The sequence below is a fragment of the Lampris incognitus genome, chromosome 12, assembly GCF_029633865.1.
Source record: "Lampris incognitus isolate fLamInc1 chromosome 12, fLamInc1.hap2, whole genome shotgun sequence".
NCBI classification, from domain to species: Eukaryota; Metazoa; Chordata; class Actinopteri; order Lampriformes; family Lampridae; genus Lampris; species Lampris incognitus.
The window spans coordinates 50,471,503-50,496,927 of record NC_079222.1 but is presented as its reverse complement, the minus strand read 5'-3'; the positions used below and the strand labels follow the sequence as shown (position 1 = coordinate 50,496,927).

The 25,425-nt window shown below is 38.7% G+C and overlaps 1 protein-coding gene across 1 annotated transcript in view; it reads right to left on the bottom strand.

Annotated features, from left to right (window-relative positions):
• The window catches only part of LOC130121685 (electrogenic sodium bicarbonate cotransporter 4-like), a 51,050-nt gene that overhangs the window by 8,881 nt on the left and 16,744 nt on the right, over positions 1 to 25,425 (bottom strand). Inside the window, exons 6-8 of the mRNA XM_056290538.1 lie at positions 22,007 to 22,062; positions 878 to 1,035; positions 644 to 731 (exon numbers count right to left, since the gene is read on the bottom strand). Coding sequence (XP_056146513.1) covers positions 644 to 731; positions 878 to 1,035; positions 22,007 to 22,062 — 302 coding nt within the window. The remainder of the gene's footprint in view (positions 1 to 643; positions 732 to 877; positions 1,036 to 22,006; positions 22,063 to 25,425) is intronic.

Here is a 25,425-nt window from a genome sequence, read left to right as displayed (position 1 = left end):
AGCATGTGATGACACACTGTAGCTGCTTTATAAGCCACATCACTGAACAACTGGCGGGGTAACAACACAACACAACATAAACCAGCATGTGATGATACACTGTAGCTGCTTTATAAGCCACATCACTGAACAACTGGTGGGGTAACAACACAACATAAACCAGCATGTGATGACACACTGTAGCTGCTTTATAAGCCACATCACTGAACAACTGGCGGGGTAACAACACAACACAACATAAACCAGCATGTGATGATACACTGTAGCTGCTTTATAAGCCACATCACTGAACAACTGGTGGGGTAACAACACAACATAAACCAGCATGTGATGACACACTGTAGCTGCTTTATAAGCCACGTCACTGAACAACTGGCGGGGTAACAACACAACATGAACCAGCATGTGATGACACACTGTAGCTGCTTTATAAGCCACAACACTGAACAACTGGCGGGGTAACAACACAACATGAACCAGCATGTGATGATACACTGTAGCTGCTCTGATGTCCCACTGGTTTGATAGAAGCAGTTACAACCTGATTTTAAGTCTTGTCTGTGTGTGTGTGTGTGTGTGTGTGTGTGTGTGTGTGTGTGTGTGTGTGTGTGAGAACTGGGGTGGACGACTCATATACACTCACATCATCCACCATGAGCGTGGCGATAGCTCTGCCGATCTCGTTGTAGGACTTGCTTTTACCAAGAGGACCCAGCAAGATGAAGAGAAACCTGCCGAGTGAGTGAAGGGTAGCAGATATGAGACTAGAGTCACACACACACACACACACACACACACACACACACACACACACACACACACACACACACACACACACACACACACGTGCTACACAGAGAATGAGGGAGAGCTAAACCTTGTGGGGACAGGGACCTCAGTAAGACCCCCCAGCGTCGTGGCTTGAGCCAAGCGCACAAAGGAAACAAAGGGTTTCTCCAGAAAGTCCACCTCCCCAATCAAGACGTTGGAAGCCTCGGCGTCACGAGGAATCTTCTTCATGAACTTATTCTTCAGCTGGACCGGGGACAGAAACACAGGCAGAGAGAGGGACAGCACATGTTCAGGACATACATGTCTTCATACAGTCCGACATGTCTTAATACAGTCACACACGTCTTAATACAGTCACATGTCTTAATACAGTCACACATGTCTTAATACAGTCACGTCTTAATACAGTCCGACACGTCTTCATACAGTCACACATGTCTTCATACAGTCCGACACGTCTTAATACAGTCACACATGTCTTAATACAGTCACACACGTCTTAATAAAGTCACATGTCTTAATACAGTCACACACGTCTTAATACAGTCACATGTCTTAATACAGTCACACATGTCTTAATACAGTCACGTCTTAATACAGTCCGACACGTCTTCATACAGTCACACATGTCTTCATACAGTCCGACACGTCTTAATACAGTCACACATGTCTTAATACAGTCACACACGTCTTAATAAAGTCACATGTCTTAATACAGTAAAATGTCTTAATACAGTCCGACACGTCTTAATACAGTCACACATGTCTTCATACAGTCACACACGTCTTAATACAGTCACATGTCTTAATACAGTCACATGTCTTAATACAGTCATACATGTCTTAATACAGTCACACATGTCTTAATACAGTCACACATGTCTTAATACAGTCACATGTCTTAATACAGTCACATGTCTTAATACAGTCATACATGTCTTAATACAGTCACACATGTCTTAATACAGTCACACATGTCTTAATACAGTCCGACACGTCTTAATACAGTCACACATGTCTTCATACAGTCACACATGTCTTAATACAGTCACATGTCTTAATACAGTCATACATGTCTTAATACAGTCATACATGTCTTAATACAGTCATACATGTCTTAATACAGTCACATGTCTTAATACAGTCACATGTCTTAATACAGTCATACATGTCTTAATACAGTCATACATGTCTTAATACAGTCATACATGTCTTAATACAGTCACACACGTCTTAATACAGTCACACATGTCTTAATACAGTCACATGTCTTAATACAGTCATACATGTCTTAATACAGTCATACATGTCTTAATACAGTCACACATGTCTTAATACAGTCACACATGTCTTAATACAGTCATACATGTCTTAATACAGTCACATGTCTTAATACAGTCACATGTCTTAATACAGTCCGACACATCTTAATACAGTCACACATGTCTTCATACAGTCACACACGTCTTAATACAGTCACATGTCTTAATACAGTCATACATGTCTTAATACAGTCATACATGTCTTAATACAGTCACACATGTCTTAATACAGTCACACATGTCTTAATACAGTCATACATGTCTTAATACAGTCACATGTCTTAATACAGTCACATGTCTTAATACAGTCCGACACGTCTTAATACAGTCACACATGTCTTCATACAGTCACACACGTCTTAATACAGTCACATGTCTTAATACAGTCACGTCTTAATACAGTCCGACACGTCTTCATACAGTCACACATGTCTTCATACAGTCCGACACGTCTTAATACAGTCACACATGTCTTAATACAGTCACACACGTCTTAATACAGTCACATGTCTTAATACAGTCACATGTCTTAATACAGTCCGACACGTCTTAATACAGTCACACATGTCTTCATACAGTCACACACGCCTTAATACAGTCACATGTCTTAATACAGTCCGACACGTCTTAATACAGTCACACATGTCTTAATACAGTCCGACACGTCTTAATACAGTCACATGTCTTAATACAGTCCAACACGTCTTAATACAGTCACACATGTCTTAATACAGTCCGACACGTCTTAATACAGTCACACACGTCTTAATACAGTCACACATGTCTTAATACAGTCACACATGTCTTAATACTGTCACACATGTCTTCATACAGTCCGACACGTCTTAATACAGTCACATATGTCTTCATACAGTCCGACACGTCTTAATGCAGTCAAACATGTCTTAATACAGTCACACATGTATTAATACAGTCACACATGTCTTAATACAGTCACACATGTCTTCATACAGTCATACATGTCTTAATACAGTCACACATGTCTTCATACAGTCATACATGTCTTAATACAGTCACACATGTCTTAATACAGTCATACATGTCTTAATACAGTCACACATGTCTTAATACAGTCCGACACGTCTTAATACAGCCACACACGTCTTAATACAGTCAAACCTGTCTTAATACAGCCACACATGTCTTAATACAGTCACACATGTATTAATACAGTCACACATGTCTTAATACAGTCACACATGTCTTCATACAGTCATACATGTCTTAATACAGTCACACATGTCTTCATACAGTCATACATGTCTTAATACAGTCACACATGTCTTAATACAGTCATACATGTCTTAATACAGTCACATATGTCTTAATACACTCGTACATGTCTTAATACAGTCATACATGTCTTCATACAGTCACACATGTCTTAATACAGTCATACATGTCTTAATACAGTCATACATGTCTTAATACAGTCAGACATGTCTTCATACAGTCACACATGTCTTAATACAGTCATACATGTCTTAATACAGTCACACATGTCTTCATACAGTCACACATGTCTTAATACAGTCACACATGTATTAATACAGTCACACATGTCTTAATACAGTCATACATGTCTTAATACAGTCACACATGTCTTAATACAGTCATGCATGTCTTCATACAGTCATATGTCTTAATACAGTCATACATGTCTTAATACAGTCACATGTCTTAATACAGTCATACATGTCTTCATGCAGTCATATATGTCTTAATACAGTCATACATGTCTTCATACAGTCACATTTCTTAATACAGTCATACATGTCTTCTTATAGTCACATGTCTTAATACAGTCATACATGTCTTCATACAGTCACATGTCTTAATACAGTCATACATGTCTTCATATAGTCGCATGTCTTAATACAGTCATACATGTCTTCATGCAGTCATACATGTCTTAATACAGTCACACATGTCTTCATACAGTCACACATGTCTTAATACAGTCACACATGTCTTAATACAGTCACAAATGTCTTAATACAGTCACATATGTATTAATACAGTCACAAATGTCTTAATACAGTCACACAAGTCTTAATACAGTCACACATGTCTTAATACTGTCACACATGTCTTAATACAGTCACAGGTCTTCATACAGTCATACATGTCTTAATACAGTCGTACACGTCTTAATACAGTCATACATGTCTTAATACAGTCACACATGTGTTAATACAGTCACACATGTCTTAATACAGACACAGGTCTTATTACAGTCATACATGTCTTAATACTATCTTGCACATCTTAATACAGCCACAAACGTCTTAAGACTGTCATACATGTCTTAATACAGTCACACGTCTTAATACAGTCGTACACGTCTTAATACAGTCATACATGTCTTCATACAGTCACAAATGTGTTAATACAGCCATGCACGTCTTAATACAGTCGTACATGTCTTAATACAGTCACACATGTGTTAATACAGTCATACACGTCTTAATACAGTTTTACACGTCTTCATACAGTCACACATCTTAATACACTCATACACGTCTTAATACAGTCATACATGTCTTAATACAGTCACGCATGTCTTAATACAGTCACACATGTGTTAATACAGCCGTACACGTCTTAATACAGTCGTACATGTCTTAATACAGTCGCACGTGTTAATACAGTCATACATGTCTTAATACAGTCACACATGTGTTAATACAGTCACACATGTGTTAATACAGTCATACATGTGTTAATACAGTCGTACATGTCTTAATACAGTCACACATGTGTTAACACAGTCACACATGTGTTAATACAGTCGTACATGTCTTAATACAATCACATATGTGTTAATACAATCGTACATGTCTTAATACAGTCGTACATGTCTTAATACAGTCACACATGTGTTAATACAGTCATACATGTGTTAATACAGTCACACATGTGTTAATACAGTCGTAGATGTCTTAATACAGTCACACATGTGTTAATACAGTCACAAATGTCTTAATACAGTCGTACATGTGTTAATACAGTCGTACATGTCTTAATAAAGTCACACATGTGTTAATACAGTCGTACATGTCTTAATACAGTCGTACATGTGTTAATACAGTCACACATGTCTTAATACAGTCATACATGTGTTAATACAGTCACAAATGTCTTAATACAGTCGTACATATCTTAATACAAATCACATGTGTTAATACAGTCGTACATGTCTTAATACAGTCACATTTGTGTTAATACAGTCGTACATGTCTTAATAAAGTCACACATGTGTTAATACAGTCGTACATGTGTTAATAAAGTCACACATGTCTTAATACAGTCATACATGTGTTAATACAGTCACACGTCTTAATACAGTCGTACATGTGTTAATACAGCCAGACATGTCTTAATACAGTCGTACATGTGTTAATACAGTCACACATGTCTTAATACAGTCGTACATGTGTTAATACAGTCACAAATGTCTTAATACAGTCGTACATGCGTTAATACAGTCACACATGTCTTAATACAGTCACACATGTCTTAATACAGTCGTACATGTGTTCATACAGCCACACATGTCTTAATACAGTCGTACATGTCTTAATACAGTCACACATGTCTTAATACAGTCGTACATGTGTTAATACAGTAACACATGTCTTAATACACTCGTACATGTCTTAATACAGTCACACATGTCTTAATACAGTCGTACATGTGTTAATACAGTCACATATGTCTTAATACAGTCGTACATGTGTTAATACAGTCACACATGTCTTAATACACTCGTACATGTCTTAATACAGTCACACTTGTGTTAATACCGTCACACATGTCTTAATACAGTCATACATGTGTTAACACAGTCACACATGTCGTATTACAGTCGTACATGTCTTAATACAGTCACACTTGTGTTAATACAGTCGTACATGTCTTAATACAGTCACACTTGTGTTAATACAGTCGTACATGTCTTAATAAAGTCACACATGTGTTAATACAGTCACACATGTCTTAATACAGTCGTACATGTCTTAATACAGTCACACTTGTGTTAATACAGTCGTACATGTCTTAATAAAGTCACACATGTGTTAATACAGTCGTGCATGTCTTAATACAGTCACACATGTCTTAATACAGTCATACATGTCTTAATACAGTCACACTTGTCTTAATACAGTCGTACATGTCTTAATGCAGTCACACATGTCTTAATACAGTCGTACATGTCTTAATAAAGTCGTACATGTGTAAATACAGTCACACATGTCTTAATACAGTCCGACACGTCTTAATACAGTCACATGTCTTAATACAGTCCGACACGTCTTAATACAGTCACACATGTCTTAATACAGTCCGACACGTCTTAATACAGTCACACACGTCTTAATACAGTCACAAATGTCTTAATACAGTCACACATGTCTTAATACTGTCACACATGTCTTCATACAGTCCGACACGTCTTAATACAGTCACACATGTCTTCATACAGTCCGACACGTCTTAATGCAGTCACACATGTCTTAATACAGTCACACATGTATTAATACAGTCACACATGTCTTAATACAGTCACACATGTCTTCATACAGTCATACATGTCTTAATACAGTCACACATGTCTTCATACAGTCATACATGTCTTAATACAGTCACACATGTCTTAATACAGTCATACATGTCTTAATACAGTCACATGTCTTAATAGTCATACATGTCTTCATGCAGTCATATATGTCTTAATACAGTCATACATGTCTTCATACAGTCACATTTCTTAATACAGTCATACATGTCTTCTTATAGTCACATGTCTTAATACAGTCATACATGTCTTCATACAGTCACATGTCTTAATACAGTCATACATGTCTTCATATAGTCGCATGTCTTAATACAGTCATACATGTCTTCATGCAGTCATACATGTCTTAATACAGTCACACATGTCTTCATACAGTCACACATGTCTTAATACAGTCACACATGTCTTAATACAGTCACAAATGTCTTAATACAGTCACATATGTATTAATACAGTCACAAATGTCTTAATACAGTCACACAAGTCTTAATACAGTCACACATGTCTTAATACTGTCACACATGTCTTAATACAGTCACAGGTCTTCATACAGTCATACATGTCTTAATACAGTCGTACACGTCTTAATACAGTCATACATGTCTTAATACAGTCACACATGTGTTAATACAGTCACACATGTCTTAATACAGACACAGGTCTTATTACAGTCATACATGTCTTAATACTATCTTGCACATCTTAATACAGCCACAAACGTCTTAAGACTGTCATACATGTCTTAATACAGTCACACGTCTTAATACAGTCGTACACGTCTTAATACAGTCATACATGTCTTCATACAGTCACACATGTGTTAATACAGCCATGCACGTCTTAATACAGTCGTACATGTCTTAATACAGTCACACATGTGTTAATACAGTCATACACGTCTTAATACAGTTTTACACGTCTTCATACAGTCACACATCTTAATACACTCATACACGTCTTAATACAGTCATACATGTCTTAATACAGTCACGCATGTCTTAATACAGTCACACATGTGTTAATACAGCCGTACACGTCTTAATACAGTCGTACATGTCTTAATACAGTCGCACGTGTTAATACAGTCATACATGTCTTAATACAGTCACACATGTGTTAATACAGTCACACATGTGTTAATACAGTCATACATGTGTTAATACAGTCGTACATGTCTTAATACAGTCACACATGTGTTAACACAGTCACACATGTGTTAATACAGTCGTACATGTCTTAATACAATCACATATGTGTTAATACAATCGTACATGTCTTAATACAGTCGTACATGTCTTAATACAGTCACACATGTGTTAATACAGTCACACATGTGTTAATACAGTCACACATGTGTTAATACAGTCGTAGATGTCTTAATACAGTCACACATGTGTTAATACAGTCACAAATGTCTTAATACAGTCGTACATGTGTTAATACAGTCGTACATGTCTTAATAAAGTCACACATGTGTTAATACAGTCGTACATGTCTTAATACAGTCGTACATGTGTTAATACAGTCACACATGTCTTAATACAGTCATACATGTGTTAATACAGTCACAAATGTCTTAATACAGTCGTACATATCTTAATACAAATCACATGTGTTAATACAGTCGTACATGTCTTAATACAGTCACATTTGTGTTAATACAGTCGTACATGTCTTAATAAAGTCACACATGTGTTAATACAGTCGTACATGTGTTAATAAAGTCACACATGTCTTAATACAGTCATACATGTGTTAATACAGTCACACATGTCTTAATACAGTCGTACATGTGTTAATACAGCCAGACATGTCTTAATACAGTCGTACATGTGTTAATACAGTCACACATGTCTTAATACAGTCACACATGTCTTAATACAGTCACACATGTCTTAATACAGTCGTACATGTGTTCATACAGCCACACATGTCTTAATACAGTCGTACATGTCTTAATACAGTCACACATGTCTTAATACAGTCGTACATGTGTTAATACAGTAACACATGTCTTAATACACTCGTACATGTCTTAATACAGTCACACATGTCTTAATACAGTCGTACATGTGTTAATACAGTCACATATGTCTTAATACAGTCGTACATGTGTTAATACAGTCACACATGTCTTAATACACTCGTACATGTCTTAATACAGTCACACTTGTGTTAATACCGTCACACATGTCTTAATACAGTCATACATGTGTTAACACAGTCACACATGTCGTATTACAGTCGTACATGTCTTAATACAGTCACACTTGTGTTAATACAGTCGTACATGTCTTAATACAGTCACACTTGTGTTAATACAGTCGTACATGTCTTAATAAAGTCACACATGTGTTAATACAGTCACACATGTCTTAATACAGTCGTACATGTCTTAATACAGTCACACTTGTGTTAATACAGTCGTACATGTCTTAATAAAGTCACACATGTGTTAATACAGTCGTGCATGTCTTAATACAGTCACACATGTCTTAATACAGTCATACATGTCTTAATACAGTCACACTTGTCTTAATACAGTCGTACATGTCTTAATACAGTCACACATGTCTTAATACAGTCGTACATGTCTTAATAAAGTCGTACATGTGTTAATACAGTCACACATGTCTTAATACAGTCCGACACGTCTTAATACAGTCACATGTCTTAATACAGTCCGACACGTCTTAATACAGTCACACATGTCTTAATACAGTCCGACACGTCTTAATACAGTCACACACGTCTTAATACAGTCACAAATGTCTTAATACAGTCACACATGTCTTAATACTGTCACACATGTCTTCATACAGTCCGACACGTCTTAATACAGTCACACATGTCTTCATACAGTCCGACACGTCTTAATGCAGTCACACATGTCTTAATACAGTCACACATGTATTAATACAGTCACACATGTCTTAATACAGTCACACATGTCTTCATACAGTCATACATGTCTTAATACAGTCACACATGTCTTCATACAGTCATACATGTCTTAATACAGTCACACATGTCTTAATACAGTCATACATGTCTTAATACAGTCACACATGTCTTCATACAGTCCGACACGTCTTAATACAGTCACACACGTCTTAATACAGTCAAACATGTCTTAATACAGCCACACATGTCTTAATACAGTCAGACATGTATTAATACAGTCACACATGTCTTAATACAGTCACACATGTCTTCATACAGTCATACATGTCTTAATACAGTCACACATGTCTTCATACAGTCATACATGTCTTAATACAGTCACACATGTCTTAATACAGTCATACATGTCTTAATACAGTCACACATGTCTTAATACACTCGTACATGTCTTAATACAGTCATACATGTCTTCATACAGTCACACATGTCTTAATACAGTCATACATGTCTTAATACAGTCACACATGTGTTAAAAAAGCCGTAGATGTCTTAATACAGTCACACATGTGTTAATACAGTCACACATGTCTTAATACAGTCGTACATGTGTTAATACAGTCGTACATGTCTTAATAAAGTCACACATGTGTTAATACAGTCGTACATGTCTTAATACAGTCGTACATGTCTTAATACAGTCGTACATGTGTTAATACAGTCACACATGTCTTAATACAGTCATACATGTGTTAATACAGTCACAAATGCCTTAATACAGTCGTACATATCTTAATACAAATCACATGTGTTAATACAGTCGTACATGTCTTAATACAGTCACATTTGTATTAATACAGTCGTACATGTCTTAATAAAGTCACACATGTCTTAATACAGTCGTACATGTGTTAATACAGTCGTACATGTCTTAATACAGTCGTACATGTGTTAATACAGTCACACATGTCTTAATACAGTCGTACATGTGTTAATACAGTCACACATGTCTTAATACAGTCACACATGTCTTAATACAGTCGTACATGTGTTAATACAGCCACACATGTCTTAATACAGTCGTACATGTCTTAATACAGTCACACATGTCTTAATACAGTCGTATATGTGTTAATACAGTCACACATGTCTTAATACACTCGTACATGTCTTAATACAGTCACACATGTCTTAATACAGTCGTACATGTGTTAATACAGTCACATATGTCTTAATACAGTCGTACATGTGTTAATACAGTCACACATGTCTTAATACACTCGTACATGTCTTAATACAGTCACACTTGTGTTAATACCGTCACACATGTCTTCATACAGTCATACATGTGTTAACACAGTCACACATGTCGTAATACAGTCGTACATGTCTTAATACAGTCACACTTGTGTTAATACAGTCGTACATGTCTTAATAAAGTCACACATGTGTTAATACAGTCGTACATGTCTTAATACAGTCACACTTGTCTTAATACAGTCACACTTGTGTTAATACAGTCGTAAATGTCTTAATAAAGTCACACATGTGTTAATACAGTCGTGCATGTCTTAATACAGTCACACATGTCTTAATACAGTCGTACATGTCTTAATACAGTCACACTTGTCTTAATACAGTCGTACATGTCTTAATACAGTCACACATGTCTTAATACAGTCGTACATGTCTTAATACAGTCGTACATGTGTTAATACAGTCATACATGTCTTCATACAGTCACACATGTGTAAATACAGCCGTGCACGTCTTAATACAGTCGTACATGTCTTAATACAGTCACACATGTGTTAATACAGTCATACACGTCTTAATACAGTCTTATACGTCTTCATACAGTCACACATCTTAATGCACTCATACACGTCTTAATACAGTCATACATGTCTTCATACAGTCACACTTGTCTTAATACAGTCACACGTGTTAATATAGTCACACATGTCTTAATAAAGTCACACATATCTTAATAGAGCAGTACATGTCTTAATACTGTCACACATGTGTTAATACAGTCGTACACGTCTTAATATAGTTGTACATGTCTTAATACAGTCACACGTGTTAATACAGCTGTACACGTCTTAATACAGTCGTACATGTCTTAATACAGTCACACATGTGTTAATACAGCCGTACACGTCTTAATACAGTCGTACATGTCTTAATACAGTCACACATGTGTTAATACAGCCGTACACGTCTTAATACAGTCGTACTTGTCTTAATACAGTCACACTTGTGTTAATACAGTCATACGTGTCTTAATACAGTCACACGTGTTAATACAGTCACACATGTCTTAATACAGTCACACGTGTTAATACCGTCATACATGTCTTAATACAGTCGTACATGTGTTAATACAGTCACACATGTCTTAATACACTCATACATGTGTTAATACAGTCACACATGTCTTAATACAGTCGTACATGTCTTAATACAAAACACATATGTTAATACAGTCGTACATGTCTTAATACAGTCCCATTTGTGTTAATACAGTCGTACATGTCTTAATAAAGTCACACATGTGTTAATACAGTTGTACATGTGTTAATAAAGTCACACATATCTTAATACAGTCATACATGTGTTAATACAGTCACACATGTCTTAATACAGTCAAACATGTCTTAATACAGTCGTACATGTGTTAATAAAGTCACACATATCTTAATACAGTCATACATGTGTTAATACAGTCACACATGTCTTAATACAGTCGTACATGTGTTAATACAGCCGCACATGTCTTAATACAGTCGTACATGTGTTAATACAGTCACACATGTCTTAATACAGTCGTACATGTGTTAATACAGTCATACATGTCTTAATACACTCGTACATGTCTTAATACAGACACACTTGTGTAAATACACCTGTAAATGTCTTAATACAGTCACACTTGTGTTAATACCGTCACACATGTCTTAATACAGTCATACATGTTTTAATACAGTCACACATGTCGTAATACAGTCGTACATGTCTTAATACAGTCACACTTGTGTTAATACAGTCTTACATGTCTTAATACAGTCACACTTGTGTTAATACAGTCTTACATGTCTTAATAAAGTCACACATGTGTTAATACAGTCATACATGTCTTAATACAGTCGTACATGTCTTAATAGTCACACTTGTGTTAATACAGTCATACATGTCTTAATAAAGTCACACATGTGTTAATACAGTCATACATGTCTTAATACAGTCACACTTGTGTTAAAACAGTCACACATGTCTTAATACAGTCGTACATGTGTTAATACAGTCACACATGTCTTATTACAGTCACATGTCTTAATACAGTCACACTTGTGTTAAAACAGTCACACATGTCTTAATACAGTCGTACATGTGTTAATACAGTCACACATGTCTTAATACAGTCACATGTCTTAATACAGTCACATTTGTGTTAATACAGTCGTAGATGTGTTAATACAGTCACACATGTCTTAATACAGTCACACATGTCTTAATACAGTCACACATGTCTTAATACAGTCACATGTCTTAATACAGTCACATTTGTGTTAATACAGTCGTACATGTGTTAATACAGTCACACATGTCTTAATACAGTCACATGTCTTAATACAGTCACACTTGTGTTAAAACAGTCACACATGTCTTAATACAGTCGTACATGTGTTAATACAGTCACACATGTCTTAATACAGTCACATGTCTTAATACAGTCACATTTGTGTTAATACAGTCGTACATGTGTTAATACAGTCACACATGTCTTAATACAGTCACACATGTCTTAATACAGTCACACATGTCTTAATCCAGTCACACATGTCTTAATACAGTCACACATGTCTTAATACAGTCACACACGTCCTGATATAGTCATACATGTCCTAATACAGTTGTACATGTCTTAGTAGAGAAGCATGAAACCCACAATGTTTAGCCTTTTTCAGTCCCCCCTACTAATCAATTAATCAAGAACTAATCAAACTAAAATAAATAAAATAAAAATAAGATAATAAACTAAATAAATATATAATATAAATATAAATAGATAAAAAATAAGAAACTAGTATAAGAAAATGAGAAAAAAATCAAGAAGTATATGGAAGTGGAGAGGTTGGTGCTTAGATTACATTTTCTCCAAAATATCCTCATAGTACGTTCAAAATCAGTCAATCGATTGGTCCTCTTACACTATTTGCTTATTTATTATCCTTAAACAATGATTGAAATAATTTGGAGTACTTCATACCGTCAGCACAGCCAGTTTTATAGTATTATTATAGTAATTTCTGTAGTGTGTTATCCAAGCAGAGGTTCCCTGATTGTTGGAATGGACTTGATGTCACGACTCTCCTCTGCAGGTGTGACAATCTAGATCAGGGGTGGCTAACCATGTGCCATGGAGAGCCATGTGTATGCAGGTTTTCATTCCAACCTGACTCCACACCAGGTGATTTCTTCCTCTTTGGTTGAAGAGTTGCTCATCAGTGAAATCACCTGGTGTGGAGTCCGGCTGGAATGAAAACCTGCATACACATGGCTCTCCATGGCACATGATTAGCCACCCCTGATCTAGATCTTACATCGCTGACTTCCTGTTCATCCAGCAGGCTTCAGAGTTCATCTCTTGGACTCAAATTAGTACAGGGCATTTTTACATGTTATCAATTATAGTCTAGTTTTCTCTTCCCTCAGTGAGGAAGAAGTCCCTACAGGTGCAGCTAGTATGATGTCAAACTGATAAGTGCACACGGCAAGGACAGCTGATCGAGACGCACATGTGACATACTCAAAATCGTCTCATATATCGCAGGTCATATTGAAAATACACGGGAGTGGGGTTTCCGCTTGCTGTTCTACCTTGGCATATATCTAGAGGAAACACAACTGACTCACACTGGACCTGTAATACGCTTTATTCTCTTGTTGCTTAGGGGCCGGTTCAAACAGTTAAGCTGAAGCAAAGACATGGAAATATGCACACAATCACAAATAAAATGATTACTTCCATGAACAGAAATACACGTGTGCACTCACAGACACACACACAATGTGCTAAATTCCCCCTGCAGCTATTGGGTCTGATGGATTATGGGGATTTAGTAGTTCTGAAGCCTTTGTCTACACTCACCAAACAAGGCTCACATACAACGCACACTCCCACACACATTCCTCACACACGCGCGCGCGCACACATTAATTCCTCATTTTAAACCAGAAAAATCCTGTTTTGTTTTGTGTTGGGTTTTTTTGTTGTTGTTTTGTTTGTTTTTTGTGTTTTACTGGATATGGACTATTAGGAAGACCCAGGAACCGGGACAAAAACAAGACCCAGAAAGAGCTGCTCCATGCTGAACACTGAGTCGATCAGCTGACGGAGGCAATTACACCTGGCAGGGGAGGGGAATTAGCAGGCCTTTATCAATACTATCCAGGTTTTGGTAGAATACTCCACGTGTATGGGAGGAGGCAGGTGGTAGTCTGCAGAGGGGGTGGAGCAGAGACCGGGACGGCTCGGGAGAGGGGGGGGTAACTGGCCGGGTACAACTGGGGAGAAAAAGGGGGAATATTCCAAAAAAACCGAAAGGAGACATCTTCTAAAGGCCCGTGTGACCAGTGGCACCACTGTATCACTCGTATCATTTATGTCACATTGTTGCTTAGTGATCGGTGTCACCGGTATCCCCGCGCCATTAGCCCAATATACTGTAGCGAATTCGGGGGACAACGCAACCACAGGAAGTGCCGCGGCCGGGAAGCGAACCTGTATCGCCCGCACCGCAGGAGGCATCGCTAACCGCTAGACTAAAGGGTCAAACCCGCGAGTCAGCGGCCGGCGTGTCTTCTTACCCATGCACGTTACACTACCGACCCTTTAGTCTAGCGGTTAGCGATGTCTCCTGCGGTGCGGGCGATACAGGTTCGCTTCCCGGCCGCGGCACTTCCTGTGGTTGCGTTGTCCCCTGAATTCGCTACAATACTATGCGCTGGCCATCTGCCACTCTCTCGCTCTGCCGACACGTGGAAGATGCAGGAGGAAATGTGCACGTGCTGATTTGGAAATCGTTAATCGTTTTTACAAGATGTATATCACTACTTTTCATGAGGAGCAGGGTCCGTGCCAGGGCACGTGCGTAAGTCTCACCATGAGGGAGGGGCTTTTCAGATGACCTCATCTCACTAGTAAAGTAGTTATTTTCAAGTTTCATGAATGAAGACCAGCCACAACCTGCACGCTGGTGTTTGGAGAGGTAATGTGGGCTGTGTAGAGATGCTTCATTTCTGTATTCTGAATATGCAACAGCATTGTATTCCTACTTGTATCCCAATTACGTTTGGGTTCTTGATTGTTAAATTTTCCAAAACTTGAACCGGTAGTTTTCCCAGGGATATTTTAGTGCATTGCTGTCAGCTGATCTCCAGAAAATATGAGCAAAGACAGACGCTGACTTCAGATGACAGGAGCAAAGAAATTGAAGGACTACATTTTGAATTTTTGGTAACACTTTAGTATGGGGAACATAAAAACACTTAATTACTAGTGAATTAGTAATGATCAAGATGTCACTTTAGTATGGGGAACATATTCTAAGTAACAAAAACTTAATTTACAGTAATTTAACACTATGAACACTTGTAGTTTTGTGTTTTGTTATGTAAGAACAGACTATATTCATTAAGTGTTAGTAAAGGAGAATAACTCTTCTTGTGGTACTACCACCTTATAAAGTCCATACTAAGCAAAGCATATTGAGATGGTACTACTAATAAGCAATACTTCTGAGGTTATAGAGGGAAAACTCATAGTTAATGGCTTACTGGTTGTATAATAAGGCCATCCAGAATAAGGCATTAATGAGTACGTAATAATGACCAATTAAGAGCCAACATGTTGCTAATTTGCATGCTCATAAGCACCTAATTAATGGTGACTACGTTCCCCATACTAAAGTGTTACCCAATTTCTCACAGATGCAATACCAATTGTCTTTTTTGTCCAGTGGGAATTCGTTTGAGATGGTACAAATCTGAACCATGGCTTCTGATATGTGGTTTGAATATTCTGAGTGTAACCATGAGCTTTCTGTCAGAAACTGGCAGATATATCCATTATAGCCAGTCTGATTGGGATCGTACAGACTGTTCTCAGAAAGGAATTCAGAGACTTGGTCAGAGACCGTGCACTCAAGTATTTTGGAAAGAAAGGGTAGAAGTGAAACCGGTCTTTAGTTTTCCATATGGGCTGGGTTGAGTGTAGGTGTTTTGAGCAGTGGGGTGACCCAAGCTCGCTTAAACATATCAGCTCCTTCACGCCTCAGGGCGCATGCGCTTCCGATGGCCTTACGGTCGCTCCATCCCACTTCTTACACCAATGTAGCGAATTCGGGGGACAACGCAACCACAGGAACTGCCGCGGCCGGGACGCGAACCCGTATCGCCCGCACCGCAGGAGACATCGCTAACCGCTAGACTAAAGGGTCAGACCCGCCAGCCAGCGGCCAGCGTGTCTTCTTATCCATGCACGTTACAGTATGTTTGTTGATTGTGACGTCTCCCAGCCGCCATTTTCCTGGTATTATCAGTGGTGTAGAAATAGCTAACACGGAGCCAGGTAGCAGCAAATAAAAGCACTTCTGAAGTAGCGAAGCATAAAAAAGCAGAGAGGATACCATACCGAGGCAAACTTAGCAAGGATGCCAGGGACCGTTATTTGGAGAAATGGTTGTCAATTAACAATATTGATCCATACGGCCTGCCTGCAAAACGGTGGAGTGCTGACCCCTCACTGCTGCCTCCACCCTCGTACCTTGACATCACCAACTATCTTGTTTACGGTATACGTGCTTACACCTGTGAACAGTTCCGAAATTACAAGTCCCTTGCGGCCCACGCACATTTCACCTGTTTATATTTCCACCGGATCACTGCGACAACACAGTTCTGGCAGCAAAGGTAAGCTAACGTTAGCTCTAAATCAAGGACACTTGTGCTTAGCATAGTAGTCTTAACTTCCATTTTCTTCCCATTAAAAGTAAGATATTATAAACGTATCACACATTTAGAGTGTTGTCAAGGGCGAACCTTTAGGTAGGGAGGGTCATTTTCTTACTTTTTGAGAACATTTTTGGACTCGTTTGGGGTTGCCGAGGACCACATTCACTAGCTAGCTAACATAACCGGCTAGCTAACTTACCTTTAAAATAAGGTCAGCGACCATTAGCTTGCATTAACTTTGTCTACCAGGTGCCTAGCATTTTCGATGATTGAGGTAACGTTAGCTAGCTAGCTATTTGTGAAAAATAGCTAGCACAACCACTGACTAAGTTAGGATTTTCAGACTGAATCAGTCAAGGCTCTGACTGTATTAGGGTGATGTGATTGTATAAATGAAATAAATGGTTGTTGTCACGCCCCGTCTGGATAGTTAAGTTATGTTTTTGTTTCTCCCGGTGTTCTTTGTCTTGTACTTCCTGTTTTATTTTGATACTCACCTCTTGTCTCGTTTCAGGTCCTTTACTTCCTGCCCTCACGTATCTCCCTCCTGTGTGATTACCTGCCCTGCCCTAATGTTTTGCACCTGTGTCTCATTGTCTCTCCTCCTCCAGAGTATATAGTCTTAGTGTTCCCTTCCTTCTGTGTCAGTTCGTCTTGTTCCTTGTGACAGTGTTCCAGCATTTTTCCTTGTGTGAGTTTCTTAAGCCCTATAGTTTCCTTACCTGTTTTTTGCCTTTTTGACCTTGCCTTTCACCTGCCGATTTGGACTCTGTTGCCTTGTTATCTGATCGCCTGTGTACCGACCTCTTTCTTATTAAAAGGACTGATTTTTGTGAACTGAGACTGAGTCTGCGTTTTGAGTACTGTGGTTCAGTACTGACAGTTGTAGCTAACTACTGGCACAGAGCCACATGGTTGAGATGGAATGAGAAATTGAGGGACTTGATTTGATGTCACGTGATGTCAGATGTGACGTCATCTGACTTTGCCATGCCTTGGCTTCTGGTGAATTGACGCCCCTGTGTAGACTGCGGAGTCCTGGCCTTCTAGTCTTCTATCTCTCATTTGGATATCGTCATATCAAATTTGCTATCTCTCAGTTAAGGTGTGCCTGAAGACACTGTGCTTAGCCCTCGGCTATTCATCATTGTTTTATACAAACCTAGAACAAATATGAATCTACATCTCTATGCTGATGACCGGATCATTTCTGTTTGTGATGCCAAACAACCTTGTTGAAGCCATACAGCCATACAACCCCCACATCTCTTAACACTGTACCAGCTGCCATATGTCATTTAAAATAAGAGTAGATTTCGATTGATAATACTCAAAACGAGCCAGAAAACCCTACTGAATACTACCATGTAAGGCAAAGTGACTGAAAAAGCTGAGTCTTTAAAGTGTTTAACTGATGAATGCTGTTGCTTAAGGCCTCATATTTAGTGTTCTGCCCATAATGTGATTTATGTGTTCTTAAGTAGCTTTAAACTTGACGTATTTGTATGTTCACATCACTTAACGCACTATTTGATATGAGTCAACGTTTGAGTGGGACTTTGTTCTGATGCCCGGCTGAACCCGGTATCACGCCAAAGCATGTAATTCACCTGCTGGTCCAGCGTGTCAGTGTCACGGTTTGCCTCGCTCATACACGCGTGTATGAAGATGCAGTGCCAGTGTGACCGGTGTACTTTTTCATTGCGTTGTGTAGTAAAGACAGGACAACTTGTCTCATGCATGGGATCTGTATTCTGTCGCATATAAACAAAACAGGACAGGTTTCAGAAAACGTCAGATCAGCTCCTACCGTGGCCTCTTTCTAAATGTCCAAAGCGGAAAAGGGAGCGTAGCTAGTGACACAATTTTTTTTACAAAAAGAAATAAAACATACCTGTCGCATATAAACAAAACAGTACAGGTTTCAGAAAACGTCAGATCAGCTCCTACTGTAGCCTACGCAAGAATTGGGACCCACATTGGACATAAGACACATTAGGAATGGATAAAATAAATTACAGGGGCAGACAAAATGAACACATACCTCTTTCTAAATGTCCAAAGCGGGAAAGAGGCAGAGGTCAGGGGGGCATACGTTTTATAGCTACTAACAGGAAATGGTGTCACAACAAGGAGGGGCTACTATAAGCATTTCCTGATGATATAATAAAATAAAATAACAATGTTGGCAATGAAAATAATAATAATAATAATAATCATGTGGTGATAATTTGTGTAATTATATAAGATTTTTTGGTTATGATGTTTTTAACCATGTTACACCAGCAGGGGGCGATGATTAAGAGGTGAAGGCAGGTTAGGGTTAGGGTTAAGGTTAAGGTTAGGGTTGGGTTAGGGTTAGGGTTCTTGTTAGGGTTGGGTTAGGGTTGGGTTAGGGTTGGTTTAGGGTTGGGTTGGGTTAGGGTTAGGGTTATGGTTACGGTTAGGTTTAGGGTTGGGTTAGGGTTATGGTTGGGTTAGGGTTAGGGTTAAGGTTGAGGTTAAGGTTAGGGTTAGGGTTCTTGTTAGGGTTGGGTTAGGGTTATGGTTACGGTTAGGTTTAGGGTTATGGTTATGGTTGGGTTAGGGTTAGGTTAGGGTTAGGCTTAGGCGAGGGATTTTGGAAAATGCTGTATGCTTCTTTTCCTCCGTGGGGAGTTGCTGGCATTGAGTTAATCATCGCCCCCTGCTGGCACTGCACCTTCATGCACGCGTGTACTTTTCACGCCTGAGCGAGGCAAACCGTGACACTGACACGCTGGACCAGATAAGGGAAGCTTAAAGAGGAAACACCACAGGAAGTTTAGAATGTAAACCAACCAAGCATGGTCGCCATTGTCACGCAAATTCACGTTACTTCTATCTATCTCAATCTGTCGTGTTAATCTTTCAGAAAGCAACGACTGTAAGTGTTACATGATCATAAGACGTTTATAACTTAAATGTAACGAGTTTTGGTAACTGATGAAGTTTTGGAGGTTTTGATAACTGGATACGATCACTGCAGCTGTGCGATGCTACTCGGTCAGACACGTTAGCATGGCTGCTAATGATGCGAGCTGATGGGATGTATTTTAAGTAAGCACTTTGCTATTTTCTCTTTTTATTTGTAGTTTCACTCTGATTCAATGTTGTCAACTTGACTGCTACAATTGGAAGTCATTAAAGGAGCAGGAAGGCTCATTTTCCTGGCTCTTGAAAGGGAGTTCGGCTGGCTGTTTAATCCATGTTAACGCTTAGGAGGCACAACGTGTAGAAAGAGCAGTCCATTTAGCACCCTACCAAGAAACTGAAGTGGTATTTGGAAATGTATATAAAAACAAAGCTCAAAATGTCCTATGACAGTAAAATAAAACTTGACAAAAAAGCAGCTTGCCGCCAGCAGTTTAGGATGTCTGTGTAATATTCACATGACTCCTCCTGGAGACTTTATCAGGCGTTCCCTCATTATTGCTGAATGCCTTCCACATATTCTACCATAAATATGTATTGTGACAAGAACAAATCGACCGTAATTTTTATTTGTTCATCATTATCATTATTTTTTGCTTGTTTGTTTTTTACATTGACGCGTGACACATTATTGCAGTGAATCTTGGCCACATCCAGTCCATCGTTTTACTTGCTCTTGTGGTTGCCAAGCTAACATCTGGGAACTGATCCCTTCTTGTCCTTGTGCATTTTGTCCTGAAACCACTTCTTTGAGCATTAGTTAGGTCAAGGATGATATGTGAGGACAAAAGAGCCTATACCATTCAATCCCTTACATTGAGGACTTTAACAGTAAGAAAGGAACTGAGAGTACTCAAAAAAGATTACCTAAAGTACACAATGAACGGACCATTAGTGTTTATACAATACAAATTATTGTCCTTTTTGAAATCTGAAGCCACGACACGCCTCCATTAGAAAAAGCTCTGCACTGAGATTTTCGGCCAGTAGCTCCTGGAACTGACTATCCCCCTCTGTTTATATTGCTTTGACAATCCTCATTTATAATTAGTTGGAAACATCCCGGACGAGTTCCACAATAACCATCACTCCCTCTACAACTGCACATCATGCCTAAAGGGTGAGGGTGTGCATCTATTATCTTAAGAACTATTTAGCAATTAATTGGGAATATTTTTCTAAGTAACGCCAATAACGTTTTAATTTTTGTTTCTGTTAGCAGATAATATACCAAATAAGCCTTGACGTTGTTTTAGGACTGGTATGGGGCAACTGGACATGTCTTACTCCTTGAATAATTAACTGAAACCTGAGCAGGAGAACGTGCACATGTGCATCCACACACACTAAAACAGTCACTCAGCACATTTGCTTGCACACATGCGCACAAGAAACGTCAAACAGACACAGTGAGGAGTACCTGGTCAGTGCTCGGTGTGTCAGAAATGTCGTTCATGCTGCGACTCTGGGCCGGGTCTGTAAATAAACCAAACACACCTGACATCATGACAAACACAACACTGCTCATGCTGGGGACAAAACTGCGATACTGTGTGGTTTCATAATGTGGTCTGTCTCATTTTGCTTCAACTAACTGCCTTGTTGTGTCTCTTCATTTTTTTAATTAATGGTGGACGGCTGACAAGCTGTGCTTTTGCATGACAACTGACGTGAGTGCGTTTGTAAGCAGTGTGTCTCTAGTGAGGATTTCCTCTCCTTGGATTCGGGGGGAAATAAAGAGAGAACAAGAACATGCCACACAAAGACCAAATATGCTGTTATAATCACAATCCTCCTCACTGACACACATTAACAGAAGATGTACAAACACACAACATCTCTAAACGTTACACAGCTGTCCAGTACATTGTTCACAAAAACACACACACACACACACACACATGGTCCGCTCCTGCTGGAAATGATGTAATCGGTGTTAGTTGTGATCACCATCCACTGCTAAAATGGACCATAATTCACAGGTGTTAGGAAAGAGTGAAAGGAGCTTGTCTGATTATTAACCGTTTATTAACGGTTTATTAACTGTGTATTAGTTATTCAGAGTAACAGTTTTCTGATTTGCCAACTAGGAAATCCCTAGATATAAACATATATGAATACAGTATGTAAAAATACTGTATGTGTACATACATACATCCCTATCTATCTACCTATATATATATATATATATATATATATATAATGCAGTGATTCAAGTAATTATTTATGAATATATATATGTGTGTGTGTGTGTATGTATGTATGTATGTGTATATATGTGTGTGTGTATTATTTATATATATGTATATGTATATATATGTGTGTGTGTGTGTATATATATATATATATAGTATATATATATTTAGCACAAAAAGTAAGGAAATTTGTGTTTAGTAGATTATTTCTTCGTTGTAACAATGCTTCTTGGCAATAAATCTTATACCGTAGGAAAGCCTGTTTATTTGCCTTTTACAAACCCCAGTTCCAGTGAAGTTGGGACGTTGTGTAAAACGTGAATAAAAACAGAATACAATGATTTGCAAATCCTTTTCGACCTATATTCAATTGAATACACTACAAAGACAAGATGTTTAATGTTCAAACTGATAAACTTTATTGTTTTTTTGCAAATATTCACTCATTTTGAGTTTGATGCCTGCAACACGTTCCAAAGAAGCTGGGACAGGGGCAACAAAAGACTGGGAAAGTTGAGGAATGCTCAGAAAACACCTGTCTGGAACATTCCACAGGTAAACAGGTTAACTGGAAACAGGGGAGTGTCCTGATTGGGTATAAAAGGAGCATCCCTGAAAGGCTCAGTCGTTCACCAGCAAGGATGGGGCGAGGGTCACCACTTTGTGAACAACTGCGTGAGCAAATAGTCCAACAGTTTAAGAACAACGTTTCTCAACGTACAACTGCAAGGAATTTAGGGATTTCATCATCTCCAGTCCATAATATCATCACAAGATTCAGAGAATCCGGAGAAATCTCTGCACGTAAGCGGCAAGGCTGTTGAGCAACTGAAGTCGTACTTCAAGCAAGAATGGGAAAGAATTCCACCTACAAAGCTTCAACAAGTAGTGTCCTCAGTTCCCAAAGGCTTATTGAGTGTTGTTAAAAGGAAAGGTGGTGTAACACAGTGGTGAACATGCCCCTGTCCCAGCTTCTGTGGAACGTGTTGCAGGCATCAAATTCAAAATGAGTGAATATTTGCAAAACAACAATAAAGTTTATCAGTTTGAACATTAAATATCTTGTCTTTGTAGTGTATTCAACTGAATATAGGTGGAAAAGGATTTGCAAATCATTGTATTCTGTTTTTATTCACGTTTTACACAACGTCCCAACTTCACTGGAACTGAGGTTTGTACATGGCGCCACATGTATAAGGAACATACATCTGTGGGATGAGCAGCAGAGCTGAGTATGTGGGTTGCGCCCATGAAACATTTGCCAAATCTTCTCTGCCAATGCCAAGCAGCTTATTCTGCTGCTGCTATTGACTCTTGTGTTGAGCTTCTGGTACCTCAGGTGCTGCCCATCAGCTGCCTGATAGAAGATTTACTGCCAAGAAGCATCATTAGAACAAAGACATAATCTACCCAATACATTTCCTTACTTTTTGTGCTAAGTTTATATATATATACATTAGGGCTGGGACTTTAATGCATTAATTCGATAATTAATTATAGGAAAAATAACGGCGTTAAAAAAAATTAACGCATTTTATCAACACGGAACGCTTCTCAGTGCACTCGTTTCTGGCATACGGATTATACCGATGCACCGAGTGACGTCAGTCAAGCGGAAGGCGGAGTAGGTTAGGCTAACAAGTTAGTATGCTAACGACAGATGTGATGGACGACAAGGACGACACCGCGTTGCTTAGCTCTGTGGATGGGAAATTAACGTTTAAAAAGCGGTCGGATGGAAGCCTAGATAAGAGCGCTGTTGTGTGCAGACTCTGCAACAAAGAGTTGGCATTCCACCGCAGTTATTCAGGCCTCCGGTACCAGCTACATGCTAAACACGTTGCAGCTAGTACCAACACTGGCGCTAGTGCTAACGTTAACGCTAACGCTAGCGCTCCTAGTACAACCAAGCAGAGTCGCCCACCGACTCTCCACCAGATGACGGGGTTCAAAGCCAAGATGAGTAAGTCCACGTCTGATAAATTAACAAACTCACTGGCTAAACGGATCGCTGTGGACTGTAGACCACTTTCAGTGGTAGAAGATCAGGGCTTACAGAAAGTACTGTGTTTACACAACAAACTTGTTTTGAACAAAATAAACAGGATTTTGTTGTTTAAACTTCTGTATGTGTCTATTCACTGATTTAGTCATCTACCAAGACCTGTTTGAATTGAAAAATGATGCTTCTGGTGTCAAATATCGATATGAGATTAAAATGCGATTAATTATGATTAATTAATTACAAAGCCCATAATTAATTCGATTAATTTTTTTAATCAAGTCCCACCGCTAATATATATATATATATATAGATATACATATCTATATATATATAGAGAGATAGGGGGGGTGTAGTAGTATCACATGGTGCTGTGTAGAGGAGTTTAGAATAAAACAGATTGGAGCTATGATATATTTAATTTGTAATTGGGTTTTCACATTTGATGAAACTTTTTGCGGGGGGGTTGTTTGTTGTTAGTGTGTGTGTGTGTGTGTGTGTTTGTGTGTGAGTTGGTGTCAGCGGACTCACGCAGGCGGCCGAGGCTGTGTGACTGCTGACAGCGCAGGTCTTCAGTAGAGCGGTGGAAGCCGGAAGCTGAACTATTGCTACGAGTCAGGTTACCCTGAGGACTACGGTCTG